Source organism: Hermetia illucens, chromosome 5, assembly GCF_905115235.1.
Source record: "Hermetia illucens chromosome 5, iHerIll2.2.curated.20191125, whole genome shotgun sequence".
NCBI classification, from domain to species: Eukaryota; Metazoa; Arthropoda; class Insecta; order Diptera; family Stratiomyidae; genus Hermetia; species Hermetia illucens.
The window spans coordinates 104,759,033-104,775,986 of NC_051853.1; the positions used below are offsets into that span (position 1 = coordinate 104,759,033).

The window sequence follows — 16,954 nt, forward strand, 5'->3', positions numbered from 1 at the left end:
GTACTACAATACTACAACGTCGCAAGAGAGAGGAATGCGTCCCAGTGCGTTTCGTTACCAATTAGTCTTAATCCCCAGCTCAAAGAGGAAGCACTATTTCAGTATGGTATAAAATGTGGTTAATAGTGGATACTATCAATAAGGTTCCAATATTTTCTATAGAAATGCCCGATTGGTATTGACTATTTGTTTTTGGTGGCGATCATTATTAACCTGTTGTTTGTAATTTGTTGTATGGCAATTCCTTATTCCGCTGTATGTATGCGGTATCAGGCCTAGATCCAATATGGATTGTTGCGCCAACGATTATTATGTATGCGGCGGTTTAGTAGGGATATTTACGCTAGCATAAATAAAACCGTGATCTTTTACATTTCGGATTTTTAAACTGAACTCATTTATTTCTCCGTTATTTAAACGGTATGCACTTTTTCTTTTGGATCTTTCTCAAAGTTATACTCGTCTGGAAACAATTGTTTCAGGAGTTTGTAATGTTTTTACAAACTATGTAAGATAAATATTCATCAATTAATAATTCAAATTTCTTCGAGGATTTCCAAATTTTCTCACTTTAGTGGAATCGCCAGTTCCTCAACGGTTAAATTATTCTTTAAAAATCCTCAAGTAAAACTTCCCAGGAACTTCCACAAAAGTAGGCATTTTTAAAGAGAAAAAAAGTATATTACTAGCTCCTATTAGTTGATTTAATATGTGTTTTGAAATTTAAAAGGAATAGTTATGCCAGAAAAAACGCCAAAGGCAATCTTGCAAGTCTTATGCAGACATCAATATTTCAATAGAAATTCGAAATCGTAATTAGCTATCCTTACCCTTCTTTTGAATTGACTAAACTTTCATCCTTTCATCCTGATATATAATTATAAGTTTAGTATTGACTGTGAACATTACAAAATCATTTCAATATGTTTTTCTTTTGTATTTTTCAGGTAAAAGTTTTACACTGACAATCACGGTATCAACATCACCACCCCAAGTGACCACCTATAACAAAGCTATCAAAGTGACAGTTGATGGACCCCGAGAACCCAGATCGAAAACAAGTGAGTTCATCTACTATCGGATGAAATGAATTGCTTTGACTTTCTATTTTAGTTCCTATGATTTTAAAACCTGGACTGGACTGAACTAATTTAAAAGTCTCCATTTTATCCAAAACCACGGCAATAAATATTAGACGAATTAATCCCTACCTTGAGCTTTACCAGACTTTCACTGGTTTGAAAGGGCAAAGGAATTCGTATTTACATATATCTCAAAGAATAAACCCTTGAAAGTCTTGCAATAGTAATTGCCTTCCAAGTCAGGCGAGGCGAAGTTCCGTAATTAATTGAAGAGGCTTGCAGATTTCCTCAACGTCCGATTACATGTTCCGAATGTCTAATGAATTGTGTACATTTAATTAATGCGAGAAATGAGAATTCAGTCTAATCCCCTTAGATAATCCTTTCGATTGAATAGATACGGAGTTTACGCTGGGATAATGTATGGATTTGAATGAATAATGCTTCGTTGAAGTCTGCTACTAAATTTCTGAGGGCTAGCGAATTCGTATTTGGTGGAGTATCGAAAGACTTAAAGGTCATACATAAGTAAAACCAATTGCATGAATTCATTGCCATTTTGGAGGAGTGCATAAATTTCCAGCAAATACATTGTGGCTAACTCCATTAATATTTTTCCACTATAACCGTGAAATTCTTGGCCAAATAACTACCTCCGAACAACGTCTCATCCAACAGACTGGAGTCATGAGGATGAACAATTATTTTTACATTTGCGTTAATTATGTATGTATGTATAATCAATCTCCAAATCGATATTAATTCTTAACATCAATAAATAACATACATAACATATGTGAGACAAAACCTTATTAAAATCGGTTTAATATCTGTCATTTCTAGTTTTTGTTACTAACATCCACCCTGTGTTGACTTGCCCTGAAAACGGTTAATTTGTTTTGAAAGATGTGAAATTTTTATTGGTTAAAGCGTTAAATTCATTTGTTAAAGAGATAATTTCATTTCCTAAATAATTAACTTCCTTTGTTACTTACTTAAGCTCATTTATCGCGTTAATTTAATATGACGAATAGTGAAAAAAATCTTATTCACTTTATAGCATACACAATTGAGGACCTTTTCCGAATTTTGATTTAATTCGTTGCCTTGCAGAAAAAAATGCCAAAATATTTTTGCTTTCTCGATACTACATTATTTTAAATTTAGTCACCTAAGAAGAAAGACAACGTTTTTGATATGTTGTTTGTGCAAATACCTGTCCTCGCTCTAGTGAGTCATCTTTTTTCTGCCCCTTAAGTTTTTGTGAGACAACATTTTGATTATTTTGCCGCGCCTAGTTTACAGATTTCTACGGTGTTCACCGTTGCGTAAAGAACAGGAAGTTTAAGATCTTCAGCTGGGACCTTGAAGTAATGTTTAATAGTTTCGCGGAGCCTCACATTAAAATCCCATATCCACGACCATTTAAACACTAAGCAAAAGAACAACCACATGAGATTCAGAAACAGTAACCACTTTCTGTGGAAGATAAGTATCATCATCAACGGCGCAACAACCAGTATCCGGTCTAGGCCTGCCTTAATAAGGAACTCCAAACATTCCGGTTTTGCGCCGAGGTCCACCAATTCGATATCCCTAAAAGCTGTCTGGTGTCCTGACCTACTGTTCTACCATAGATATTTCCCTTATAGACTTTCCGGGTGGGATCATCCTCATCCATACAGATTAAGTGACCCGCCCACCGTAACCTATCCAGCCGGATTTTATCCACAACCGGACGGTCATGGTATCGCTCATAGATTTCGTCATTGTGTCGGCTACGGAATCGTCCATCCTCATGTAGGGGACCCAAAATTCTTCGGAGGATTCTTCTCTCGAACGAGTTCGAGTTCGCAAGTTTTCTTCAAATTTCCGAGGAATACATGAGGACTGGCAAGATCATAGTCTTGTACAGTAAGAGCTTTGACTCTATGGTGAGACGTTTCGAGCGGAACAGTCTTTGTAAGCTGAAATAGGCTCTGTTGGCTGACAACAAACGTGCGCGGATTTCATCATCGTAGTTGTTATCGGTTGTGATTTTCGACCCTAGATAGGAGAAATTGTCAACGGTCTCAAAGTTGTATTCTCCTATCCTTATTCTTCTTCGTGTTTGACCAGTGCGGTTTCATGTTGTTGGTTGATTCGCCTTCGGTGCTGACGTTGCCACCATATATTTTGTCTTGCCTTCATTGATGTGCAGCCCAAGATCTGGCGCCGCCTGCTCGATCTGGATGAAGGCAGTTTCTACGTCTCGGGTGGTTCTTCCCATGATGTCGATATCGTCAGCATAGGCCAGTAGTTGGGTGGACTTGAAGAGGATCGTACCTCTTGCATTTACATCACCATCACGGATCACTTTCTCGAGGGCCAGGTTAAAGAGGACGCATGATAGTGCATCCCCTTGTCGTAGACCGTTGTTGATGTCGAATGGTCTTGAGAGTGATCCTGCTGCTTTTATCTGGCCTCGCACATTGGTCAGGGTCAGCCTAGTCAGTCTTATTAATTTCGTCGGGATACCGAATTCTCTCATGGCCGTGTACAATTTTACCCTGGCTATGCTATCATAGGCGGCTTTAAAGTCGATGAACAGATGGTGTAACTGTTGTCCATATTGCAACAGTTTTTCCATCGCTTGCCGAACAAAGAAAATCTGATCTGTTGCTGATTTGCCTGGAGTGAAGCCTCTTTGGTATAGGCCAATGATGTTCTGGGCGTATGGGGCTATCCGGCCTAGCAAGATAGTGGAGAGAATAATATAATTGCTGCACTGTGTGATATCTCCCTTTTTATGTATGAGACAGATAATGCCTTGTTGCCAATCGTCAGGCATTGATTCGCTGTCCCATACCTTGAGCACAAGTTGATGAACCACTTGGTGTAACTGGTCGCCTCCATATTTAACCAATTCGGCTGTAATTCCATCGGCTCCTGGCGACTTATGATTTTTTAGAAGATGAATTGCACGGACTGTTTCTCCTAAACTTGGTGGTGGCAGTATTTGCCCGTCGTCTTCAGTTGGCGGGACCTCCAACTCGCCGATGTTCTGGTTGTTCAGTAACTCATCAAAGTACTCAACCCATCGCTCTAATATGCCCATTCTGTGGGAAATCAGATTTCCCTCTTTGTCTTGGCAGGCTGAGCATCGAGGTGTATAAGGCTTCATCCTGCTGACTTGTTGGTAAAACTTCCGCACCTGGTGCGGTTTCTCCCTGTACTTTTCTAGTTCACAGACTTGTTGGTTTTCCCAGGCTTCCTTTTTCGTCTGTGAAGTCGCTTCTCCGCTCGACGGAGTTCGTGGTAAGTCTCTGCGCGTGCCCGCGTTCTTTGAGAATGCAACATTACTCGGTATGCGGCATTCTTCCGTTGCGTTGCTAGCTTACATTCATCGTCAAACCAGCCGTTCCGACTCCTTTTGCGGCTGGGGCCAAGTATGTTTGTGGCCGTATCCATGATAACGTTCTTCAGGTGATTGTGAAGATCATTTGTTGATGCTTCATCTCCAGGTCGTCTGTTGACTGCGGTTATTGCGGCATCCATTTCTCTCTTATAGGTGTCGTAGAGGGTTATGTTGTGGATGGCTTCAGTGTTCACTCTCACCTGATTGTCAGAGGGGATTCTAGGTGGTATTGTTATTCGAGCTCGGAGCACCATGCCAACGAGATAGTGATCCGAGTCTATATTGGCGCCCCTATATGTTCTGACATTCATCAAGGCTGAGAGGTGGCGGCGTTCGATCAACACGTGGTCAATTTGGTTGAAAGTGGCCCCGTCTGGAGAGGCGCACGTATATTTGTGGAGCGCTTTCCGCGCAAACCAGGTACTTCCAACAACAATTTCGTGTGACCCTGGTAATTGAATAATCCGCAATCCGTTATCATTTGTTTTTTCGTGTAAGGAAAATTAGTATGGGGAGTATAAAATTTCAGAATGATTTCTAATTCGCTTCAAAAATAACATATCGATTTGACTGTAGTTGGGAGAAGCGGTACTTACCTACTCGATTCGATTTTGTGTGGTTTCCTTCTTGGCTAAGTGACTTCAGCCACTTTCCATGGTTGAGAAATTCTCTTTTGGTTGGTTGCTTTTCTGGTAACTCTTGCAATATTTCTTTGTAATGATGTCTTGACAAGAGACTTATTAGAAATATATGGTTGTAATTTACCCCTTGGCTGAACATAGCCCGTCAACCACAGCTACGCGCCATTGTTCGCGGTTCGTTGAAATGAAATTCCTTCCAGGAACTCCCGAGATCTCAGCACCTCTCCTCTACGGTTCTGCATCAAGTGCTTTTGGGGAGACCCACTCGTTGCCATTGCATGGCCTGGTTAGTAACAGAATGTTCGCCCCTGCTTAATGTCTGATGCATCTAGTACCACTTCCGCCTTTCGACCACATCACCCATGAGTAACTGGCCTGTGCGCCTACCAAGTTCCTTGTTTAAAATAGAAAATAGTATCTGGCTAGCGTTCCCCAATGATACATCCCATACAATTGTTGATGAAGGCTTGGGTGGGGTCAGTTTCAATGTGGTGCCTTTATATGGCAGGACTGAAAGGACACCAGCACGGACCAGTCTCAGCTTGATCTTGGTGTTGATGTCCCTGCATTTCCAGATTTAGGACAAGGCAGCTAACACGGATCTAGCGTTGTTAATGTGTCATATCGAAATAGACGTCAGTAACGTAGTCCAGGCGTTTGGGAACGGTGTCATGCCCATTGAACCCCTGTAGGTCCTCAGGCCAAGACAGCGTGAAAAGTGTTACAGATGACTAGAAGAAATAATATCGATGACAACATGCGATCCTGACGGGCTTCACCTAGGACCTAAAATTCCTGCTCAGGATTCTAGGAATATTTTAGCTATTATCTTTGCGACGACAAGGAGCATGCAGATACCACTCCAATTGTTCACACTCAAGACGGGTGGGCTGCTTCTTTAGAATCTTAACGATCGTCGCTCCCTCGGATTTGCAGGATTTCAGTCCGAGTGAAAATTACAGAAACTGCGATTCCAACGTGGGGAGACCGCAAAGCCCAGCGAATATACTCCGTTTGTGTGTATTTGTGGCCGAGATGATTACTCTTCTGTTTGGAAGAACAGTCTGTTACGGTGAGAACTTCACCGGATATGATACGGGTAAGAACCGTGATGAAGTTTTCCTTCCATCTCTTTAGCCTTATTGTGTATGGGGAGTCGACCGTTAATATCTTTCACAGAGCCATTGCGATTGTTTGCGACGACAAGCAAGTTCTTTCGTGATACGTTACACAATTCTGAAGTTCTTATCAGCGCAGTAAGAAACTCTCTTTTGTTACGGCGTAACTTCTCAGTATTTCGCTCACTATTAGAGTTCGAGCGCGTCACGCCCACCATCACTCGTGACAGTCAATAAACCTTCAGTCCCTTCCATTAATAGATCGGCTTCCTATAAATTTCTACAGCATTTAGTCGCCTTTTTCGACAAGCAGGTAAGACTTCCCGTGTATTTTTAAGAGGGGTGGTGCTTAAACAAGTATATTGGCTTCAATTTCTGTTTCCACATAATGACTTGAGTAATTGTCAATTTTTCGATATAGGATTAGACTTGCAGGCGCTTGTTCATCTGGAGATTTATAGGCACTAGGTGCTTGCTGTCGTTTTTAGCAATTACTTTGTTCCCCTGAAGCGGTCAGTATATTCTTTATTTAGTCCATAATAAGCAAGAGAGCTTTTCGATTGCTCCTCCATTCAATTAGCTGTTTTGATTAAGTCATTTAAACAGAAGTTTCTTTGACGGTACTTAAGTACTGTCTACTTTGTTTTTTTTTTCATTAGTAAGTCTGGGTGGAAGACCTTTTCTCTTCACAACATAACAGGGGAGTGATTGGACATTTCGCTTTCATTCTGTAGTTGTCTTGATTATGAAGGAATTAATGGCAAAAATGTTTTTATCACAGCAGCTGGCTTATTGCTCGAGGTGCAATGGGACCTTTGTGCTCCTCTTGCTTCATGTAATATTCTGCCTCTGGATGTTTTTACCCTGAATTCTTTTTCACTAAAATGAGGTAAGGCACCTTTTGAAAAAAGGAATGAAGAGCTAGCAAAATTTTTTTCATGAAATAAACGCATGTGACGGATCAAATGTAAGCCCTTCCCGGACGGTTACTTAGTTTTTAAACTAGGTGTCATGGGACCTCACTTAGATCAAGATCATTCTCAAAAATTACCTAACTAGAAAATCTGAAAGAAAACCTATCTAGGTTTGAAAATGCTTTCCATTCCGATATCTTTTCAAATGGAGTTATTACTAGTATACTTCTATGTTTGGAAAAGTAGCGCCCTTCTACATTAGAAACATTTCATACTGCCCGGCTTTTCGCTTCTTGTTGATACCAAATCGTGGAGGACAATTTATTGCCAAGCGTCATAGCCTGCATTTTCTTGTCTTAAATTATGTGGTCCTCGTGCTGACTTATATATTTTTTAATATATGTTGAAATCCCCCTCTAGTTTGCTCCCTGCGATATTTTGAGTGTTAAGGTCGCAATTCACGTTCACTTCGACCTCTCGGTTACGCCTGTACAGTCCACAATTAACTGGTTGCCGGAACGTGGATGAGATGCGTTTGACCTTTACATGCGAAAGCCGAAGACCGCGAATTTTAGGGTTGATGAAACTCATAAGGTGGCTTTTGGCATAAGGTGGCGTTTGATTCTTAGGACGCTTGGTATATTATTTTCTTATTATATTTTTGCCTCTTTACGTTACACTGTTTAAGTTTGCTAAAAAATATTTCGTTATCATCGCCATTACTTTTTACTAGTGTCCTTGCCTACTATTCATTACTCTAGTTTGTGATCCAAGTGATTTCAAGTCAACCCATGGTGACGGCTGATTTCAATGAGTTTTATTACTTTTGTAACTGGCACACTTTCTAGAGAGACTTGCACAACTCATGGAAAGAGCGCCAAAATTTTGATTTATTTTATGAGAAAGTGAAAAATTTTAAAAATTTAAGATCGTTTTATCTTTTTCTGGTACGTCGTACATAAAATTAAATTATTTGTTGAAAAATGTTTTGACTTTTCTGCATTCACCAACATCCCCCTTTAGTACCTATACGCTATGTGAATATTTCACTTTCAAATATTAGCATCTAGCTATGTACAACGATAGCAATGCAGATAATAAATTGATTCATTAAAAGAAGGAATAAATAAAGCAATGAGGCAAGTTATTAATCTTCTTAATTACACAAGGCGCATTTAAACTAAACCACAAGACCCAAAAATACTAGTAAAGATATAAATTTCAGACGAAAATCGTATATAGCCCTGATTGCCAGTAGAACATTATCCTGTTAAGAACATTGAGCTCAAGGCGAGAAGATACTTTTTCGTTGTTATGAATTGGATTCTCCTTTACTCTGCCTTGAACCGAGCTGGGTATAATAAATTTCAAGAATGAATTTCTCAACATTCATTTAATTTATTCTCGCAAGTTCGCAAATTTCAAACCGAAAATAGTTTGCCATTCCAGGGTAAAATACGTTCATATTTCTTATCGTATGTTTTTGAAGTTATTTCCATTTTTTTTTCTATATTTTCCATACAATCACTTATTGCAAAGAAAAATTGAGAACAGAAATTTGAACTTAGGGCTCAGTGTTATCTCTTTTAGGACAACAGCAGCAATTTCATTTCGCCTTTGGCCAGCGACCCTTCCATTTCTCAGCAGACCCGCTATCTGGATTTCGGATGCCGCCTATTGGGAATTGTCAAAGTGAGTACAATATTTTTTCCATATTTACTGTGCCTATATGTCAAAATAAAACGTGTATCGACTATCAACTCAATGTTTTGCACTTACCACTAAGTTAATTGCTTTTAAAATTATTAAATGATATTAGACTGAAATCGGTATATACATAATAGATTGCTTTAAAAAGTACATATATGACGGTCTGACCTACCTATTCCGTCTAATTATGTGCACGGTTTATGCTAGTAGTGTTTAATTCCCGAAACAACTAATTCACTTCGATAATCCAGTACTTCATTAGGAACGACTACTGTTGCTGATATTCATTTCAAGAAAAAACACCGAAACTTTAAGTCTCCAAAGAGAGGTTTCCAATTCTCTTAGATGGAAATTGACGACTAGATGGAAATGGTTACGGCAATTTCAAAGTAGAATCTCTACTGGTGTTCCATTTGATAAATCTAAATGAATTAAAATTAAAGTTGAAATCAATATGGCCGGTTATTTGGAAACATAATAAAAAAGTCAGGATTACTTGGGCATTCACTGAATGATTCAGAATTAAATTTGTATAACTCCTGACGGATAATATAATAATAATAATCGTTATTGGAACAATCCAAATTGGATCAGGGCCTTGAAGTGTACTAGAGCAGCACCGCAGCGGTACACTGCAGTAAACTGTAGGAGGCAATGTGGTCAGCATTGCGCTCGTCCGAGATTACTATCCTTATTTCACTCAGGTACTCATTCACAGCTGAGTCAACTGGTATCCGACGTCAAATCACGATGCAAATCCCACTGACACCAGTGGAATTTGAACCGCGACATTCAGCCTTGTACTCTAACCACTCAACTATCCGAAAACAAGCATATTATAGGAAAGATAATTAATCAGCTAAGGTCTTTATTAGTTAATATTGCAGTAAATCACAAACCTTAAAGCATATTATCTGTGTGGGACTTTGAAGTAAACAGGTGCACGATTGTATAATGTATTCTTGATATATCATCGTCATCAATGGCGCAACAACCGGTATCCGGTCTAGGCCCGCCTTAATAAGGAACTCCAGGCATCCCGGTTTTGCGCCAAGGTTCACCAATTCGATATCGACTTTCCGGGCCGGGTCATCCTCATCCATACGGATTAAGTGACCCGCCCACCGTATCCTATTGAGTCGGACTTTATCCACAACCTGACGGTCATGGTATCGCTCATAGATTTCGTCGTTATGTAGGCTACGAATTCTTGATATATATGTTATTAAGCTTCGACTTTCATTATTTTCAATTTAGGACACATTTTTTTTAAACCAACCAGCATTTTAAGTGTAGATGTTCCTATACTTTATCGTATTATGTTATTTACAATCAACATCCGCCTAAGAAATTTTTCTTTAGGTGTACCCTACATTTCCTAGTCGGTTTCCCGTGACATTCCAATTCCAGCTTATCATAGGAAGACATTTGCGCCCATAGCATTTACACATCATTCGAATCCCCCATTCCACTCTGCATCAGGATTTTCTTAATAAACAAGCCATACAGGATTTAGTTGAAAAACAAGTCGGGAAACCGGAAGCTGGACGCTTCAGGTATGAAAGGTTTTGTGTATTTTTTTTATAAAGAGATTTGGGTGTGCGTTTGTCCCATTAGCATGTAGCACGTAAAATATGCATATATTATGTGAAAATAGCCACTTTCAAGTGACATTGACATTCATAGTCTCGAATTTGCAGAGAAGCGACAGCTTTGACCTAGTATTACTTTGTTAGTAATAATGCGATTTTCACCAAATTTGGCAGGATCATGCTCTATGCTGTAGCAAAATTTTTTGATTCTAGGGTGAACTTAAGGGGCGTTTTCCTGTCAATTACTAAAACTTATAGTAATGTACTATTACTAACTTTATTTGAGCAGGTATCGGTATGAAGGGTATTTCGGAGCCTAGGCACCATATAGTGACAGCTTCTTGATTTTTTTCAGATTTTTCGGTTGAGTAGTTTCTGAGAATGGGTTCGTTAAAAAAATGACCACTTTCAACCCTTCGCACCCCCCACCTTTTTAACAAATGTCAAAACTAAGACTGGCTTCGAAAAGTACTAATTAATTTGATACCCCACATGACTATATTTGATGAAAAAAGAATTTACACCCTCCCTTTGGGGGGACAGACAGACAGACGGACAGACAGACAGACAGTAAACCGATTTTAATAAGGTCTGTTGTCTCGTTCCTAGTGGACATAAGCCAATTTATCGTGTCGCGTCATTCCCAGTGGTTGTTAGCAAATGTCGTGTCATGTCGATCCAACGCGCTCCTCTTTTCAAATAATGTTTCAGTGCCAGTGAAATAGTAAAACGCGAGTAGGCCGAGAATATTGCGCCGATCTTTGGAGCTGCACTGGCAGACACAACCGCTCAAAGTTTGGTTATCCTCAACTACAATAGATGAGTCGTTACAAAATGCCCAACGGGGAAGTGAATCGTCAAGAGTTTCAACACAATATAATGCATCCAAAAAGATTGTCAATTTGGGGCAGTTTTCAATCCTGAGCTATCATTGAAATGTGCTTATTTTGGATGAATATGATACCAGTTTCTAGGCTTGCCACAAGCAACATCTTGATTACTACGTTCGTTGATGGCGCTGATGCTACTTAACTCTGCTCCATAGAACTTTTTGAGGTCACCTCTGGGAGCCAAGATTTACTGTGAAATTGCTAGAAGATCGATCGGCTTATTCAAAAAAGCATAGGAAATTGGACCCAGTTCACCTCGTAGAGAATATTTCAATGAAGACTTATTTAATAATTGATGGTGGTGGTGATGACAAATAAATCATAATATAACTTCCTGCTTTTATTGTAGAGAAAATTTAACGTGAATGAAAATCGATTTATATATTATACCACTTATAATAAAGTTAACCAAAGTTTGGGAAAACCTCATATAGAGCCCTAATTACGAGGAGCTTAATACCCCAGAAGAAAAGATTGGCCTGAGATTAAAAACAAAATTTTGAAATTTAGTAATCGGTAATATAGTCTCTGTTACTTTTTAACAGAGATCTATTAAAATTGAGGGGCAGATGTCTCCCTCACATGAGGTAGAAATATACCATGTGTGGAACAACAACCCATAGAAACCATTGACAATCTGCACTTAACAGATTATTTCTTTAGGCTATAGCAGGTAGAGCAAGACTATTCGGACAAGTAGACTTTACATACAACATACAATATACCAATAATCCAAAAGAAATACGGTTAATATAAATCCTTATAAACGGCATTAGTGCATCAACCACGCCTACTTGTCAACGCTAGCAGTTCCTTACGGTTCAAACCCCTATTTTCGATCCCCATATCATAACACATTGAAAACCTCAAAATGTTTTAAATATTAATCAATAAACGATAATTTAAATTTTCTTTTTAAAACTTTAAACACAAAATATTCTCCGCTTTTAAATTTCCGAAAATCCTAAAACCCATATGAAAGAGATTTTCCGATGTGACGATGTGTGTTTTGAAAGTATCGAGAATTTATTAAGAGTATACTGCAGACTTTAGACCGAAATTGCAAATATTGACCGAGGGTCACCAAATAGATGAGCACCTGCCATGTTGACGTGCATATAAAACGAAAGTTGGGACGCATTTTTCTTGAGACCACATTTCTTCTACTGGTAGGAAGCCCAACTGAAATTCTGGTGATATGATCGGACCAAAATTTTTATATATTATTCTACACATCAGTAGTTACGGCCCGAACCACGATTAAGTACTTTCGTTAATAATTTCCAATTTTTATTCTCGATCTTCAACGAAAAATAGACCTGATTTTGGAAAATTTTTCTTTATAACTCTGCCATTTTAATGTTCAATAAGCTAAAATTATCATCGTATTTTACACGATGGAGGGAAGTATACAGAATACGAAAACGTTTAAATTTTTAATTCCAGATTATTACAAGTAGATATATGCCTTCCAAATGCCACCCACCTTTTGTAACAGTGCCCACTTTGACAGTAAAAAACAAATACACACGACTAGCAACTTCATTAAATTAAAATATGGCATCATAGCTTATAACACAAATGGAATTTCAGCATGCCATCGATAACGAGAAAGGGTAGTATCGGTGATAGAGCTCAGCTTTGACGATTCCGCATTCGACGTTACATTCTATCCTACCTCCATGTCTAACACAACTTTTCCCCAGTCATATATTACTCCAATTGTAGCTATGATTAGGGCGATCCAGATATTCTCCCGGTTCACGACTTAGGAGCTCTCTCAAAGTCAATGAAAAGCGGATGGAGCGGTACAGGATGGTTCAAAATGGAAGTCAGCCTCCTCCCTGTTTATCGAGTTGTTATTTGAATGGTGCGTTTGCGAAAGCATGTGCAGATCGCTGTGAACTTGTAAGCATTTCCACATATCTTGTTAGGAGGCCCATTGCCTCTAAGTTTTGTACAGATAATGAATATGCACTATTTGTAGTCAGCGCCTGAGAAATTGTACAAGAAAACCCCACTTAGAGAGAGCGTTATTGGAAAGCAGACTGCAAATCAGGAGCATAGCTTATTCGACGTTGGCTTGACCGCCGGTGGAAGTAGTTACACTTGACTTGAAATTCGGATTATATTTCATCTGTCGACAAGCTGAACGTGTAGTCAATATCTCAGCCGGCTTACCCTGGACAACTATACGATTCACATATTTAATGTGTATCATGCCTGAAAAAAAAAATCCGCTCAAATTCCACGGCCCAATTTGAATCTGGCGGTGAGAAACACTGGCAAGAGGAAAAGAAGGTGCATTCACATCTTAAGACGATGTCCAACAACCATATCTATGATAGTAGGAGAATACACCTTTTTAGCCTGTCAAATGCCTGGCGAAATGCTGGAGCACTTAAAAGTAAATGATACTTTACTTACTTTTTACGGTTTCTTCAATGATCAATTATCCTAGTTTCCGGACCGTATATGAATTTCGTTGAATAGATTTTGGGCTACGGTGGCAGCCGATTTTCAACATGCACTTTCGAGAAAAACGCATTTAAAAATTAGAATGTGATTTTTAGCCATAAAACCTTAACTGACCATTAATCTGCTATACCTAGTCCATAAACCTTAGGTTTCTCGAAGAAACACATGTACAGCCTTAGCTTCAATTCTTGTCCTTAGAGCGTCAAGTCAAGTAAGTCATTCGAACGTCATTCATCATCATCATCATCATCAACGGCGCAACAACCGGTATCCGGTCTAGGCCTGCCTTAATAAGGAACTCCAGATATCCCGGTTTTGCGCCGAGGTCCACCAATTCGATATCCCTAAAAGCTGTCTGGCGTCCTGACCTTGATAAGCAAGAAGTAAATCGTCAAAAACAATTCAAATTGAGCCTCTGACGAATGCGGTCCCTCGAGAGGACGCGTATATGATTTTCTACTGTCATATCTTCCTTATATTGTATTTCCAGTTGTCATCTGAGTATCAAGCTGAATACATGCGTTCCAAAAGAAAGCAACCGTGTGTAATGGGTAAACATATTGATTCTAATTTCTTTTCTACGAAATTGAATTAGCCTTCAAATTGATACAATATTATAAATAAAACTAACACCAGCCAATATCAAACGTAACATATTTGCACAATTTTGATTGAAAATTCCAATTGCTTTTCGCATCCGAAATAATTTAATTAAAAACATTTAATTAATTTGAAAAGCTTGTTAGGATTGAAAACCCTACCATTAGTGCAGAGGTTCAAACAAGGAATTATTCCCTGTTTGTTGAGGCCTATTGCGTTTATTGGAACTTTTCAAATTGTATGCGTCCTAACAAATTCGCCCACACTTTGTAAACACATACGGGCACGGCTTAAGCTCCCTTTGACCCAGCTAATTAGCTCAGCTGGACGTTTCTGTTCAAGTTTTTAGTATTTTTAGCTTCGATTGGATGGCATAGGCACCTGTGCATTAGTGCCGGGCAGTAAGTACTATCACATGTGCCACTATACATTCGATATGCTGTTTCCCTCCCGAAACATGTTCAAATACCTGCAAAAATATTTCAACCTAAATCAGCGTATGACCACAATGTTTAGCATAAATATTGTCCGGACATGTATCGCTGCGGTCGCGAATAAATTGACGACATAAATGTCATTAAAAGCATGTTCCGATAAAATTATTAAAATATTCAACTAACAAACAGCCCGGAGAAAGGTGAGAGTGGCAAATACTAGCGGCCCCCGGTGCAACGGACGACATTTTCGGTTTATTATAAATACAGCGGGATTCCGGGGCAAGCTGCGTTTTCAATTATTCAGCAATTTGTTATAAAAAACGATTAGATATTGTCGGGGCCCTAATGATTGATTATTATTCCAATTATTATATTTGTGGCTTCTAAAGTAATTAGTGCGTTCCATTTGATCAAACTAAAAATGGTTTGCTAGGGTGTTGACTCTGCAAATAATTGATCATTTTCTAATGGAAGCTTGAGGGTAATCCATTGGAATGACCATTTAACCATACTAAGTTATGGCATGAAAGGCGCTCCTATGTTTCCCCTTTTCATTTTCGGAAAAATTTGAATCTTTGGGTGAGTTCTTTTGAAAATTGCAATGAGAAATGTTGCCCCCAGCATGCATAGTGGAAACACTATGAAATATCTGAGAATGTAATATTTTACTCGTATGTCGCATGGAGTGAAATGAATGAATCAACATCTACTTAATATAAAACTTCCGTTAACTTTTCTGAATATATGTGGTTGATTTCTATCCTTGCATCAAGGAAAAAGATAATTAAACCACCATGTTCTGGTGACAGGTTCCAAGACAGGACGATCAGATAATTGATTTTCTTTTCGGTAATCAATTAAAGGAGGAAACCACATCACGAAGTTTTCAGAATCGACTTTTATTTTACTCCACACATCTTTAACTTAGCTATCCCAGAATATCCTGCTAAGTGAAAATCTTGTTCCATAAGATTTTATGAGTGTGGCCCCAACGCTTATCGGATACAGGGCTCAAACTCGAGCGCCCCAAATGTAGCCGGTTTATGTCCTTACGTAATCTTGTAACGTTGGTAGCACGTCGCTTGCCCACCAAGCACAAACATCCAATATTGTTACAAATAAAATGGTCATATTGAGTCATAAGCCTCGAAAAAATGCGTGGGCGTTCACCTCAGTCGACGCGGCAAGAGGAGCCTGTCGAGAAATGGGCTAAGGTTTTTGACGCATGAATGGCGCCAGGGCGTAAGTAAATTAGTCCGAGTAAATCAAATATGTTTCTGCTCTCTTTCTATATAAATATGTTTCTCTCTTTTCTACTTTGGTAGCCCACACACTTAATACGGTGTTAACATTGCCTCAGAGAGTTTCCGGGATGCCATTAAAGAAGTCGAACGATTTGATAACCGGTTGGTGAAGCTCACCATTATATCAGCTGATCGCACTATTCACTTTTTAATCGTGTACGCACCGCAGACAGGTCGACCAGATGCCGACATGCCTTCTGCTAACTTTTCGATGCAAAAACTTGCAATCTGCTCGCTAATGACTATATCATCATTACAAACGGCTTTGATGGTCATGTGGTTCAATGGGCAGACGGCAGCAGGTGCCATAGGGGAAAGGAGTTTCGAGCGCCCAATAAGGATGGCCAATCTATAGTCGATTTTGCGGACACCCATGGCCTTGAAATTATGAATACATGGTTCATCAAACGATTATCTCATATTCCTACATTAGATAGTAGGAACTGTTAAACTGCACCATCGCACCTCAACATCGACCGATGATTGACGTGTTGTGAATCAAGCCACCGTTAAAACAGCGTGGGGAATGCATTGGCCCGCCGCAAATGAAATAATGTGTAGAAACAAATGATCTCACTGACGCGATTACCAACCATTACGAATGTTGAAGAATCGCGGAACCAACTCTCTGGGTTACCGAACCAGATAAGCGGTGCATTAACCGAGATACCTGGAGGAAGGATGACGAGAACGATCTGTCTTGACTTGTCAAAAGCCCACACTAACGTAAACACAATATCGAACATTTCTGTTGCATTAATGATAAGAACGGTACTTTGCTTATCGACTCA

At 39.2% G+C, this 16,954-nt stretch overlaps 1 protein-coding gene across 4 annotated transcripts in view; it reads left to right on the forward strand.

The window, feature by feature from the left end:
* Positions 1 to 16,954, forward strand: part of LOC119658346 (runt-related transcription factor 3) — a 94,251-nt gene that overhangs the window by 50,190 nt on the left and 27,107 nt on the right. For 2 of the 4 annotated variants that reach the window (XM_038065699.1, XM_038065701.1), the window contains exons 2-3: positions 948 to 1,061; positions 8,728 to 8,844. In XM_038065699.1, coding sequence (XP_037921627.1) covers positions 948 to 1,061; positions 8,728 to 8,844 — 231 coding nt within the window. The remainder of the gene's footprint in view (positions 1 to 947; positions 1,062 to 8,727; positions 8,845 to 16,954) is intronic. The other 2 variants (XM_038065700.1, XM_038065702.1) reach the window with 1 other exon arrangement.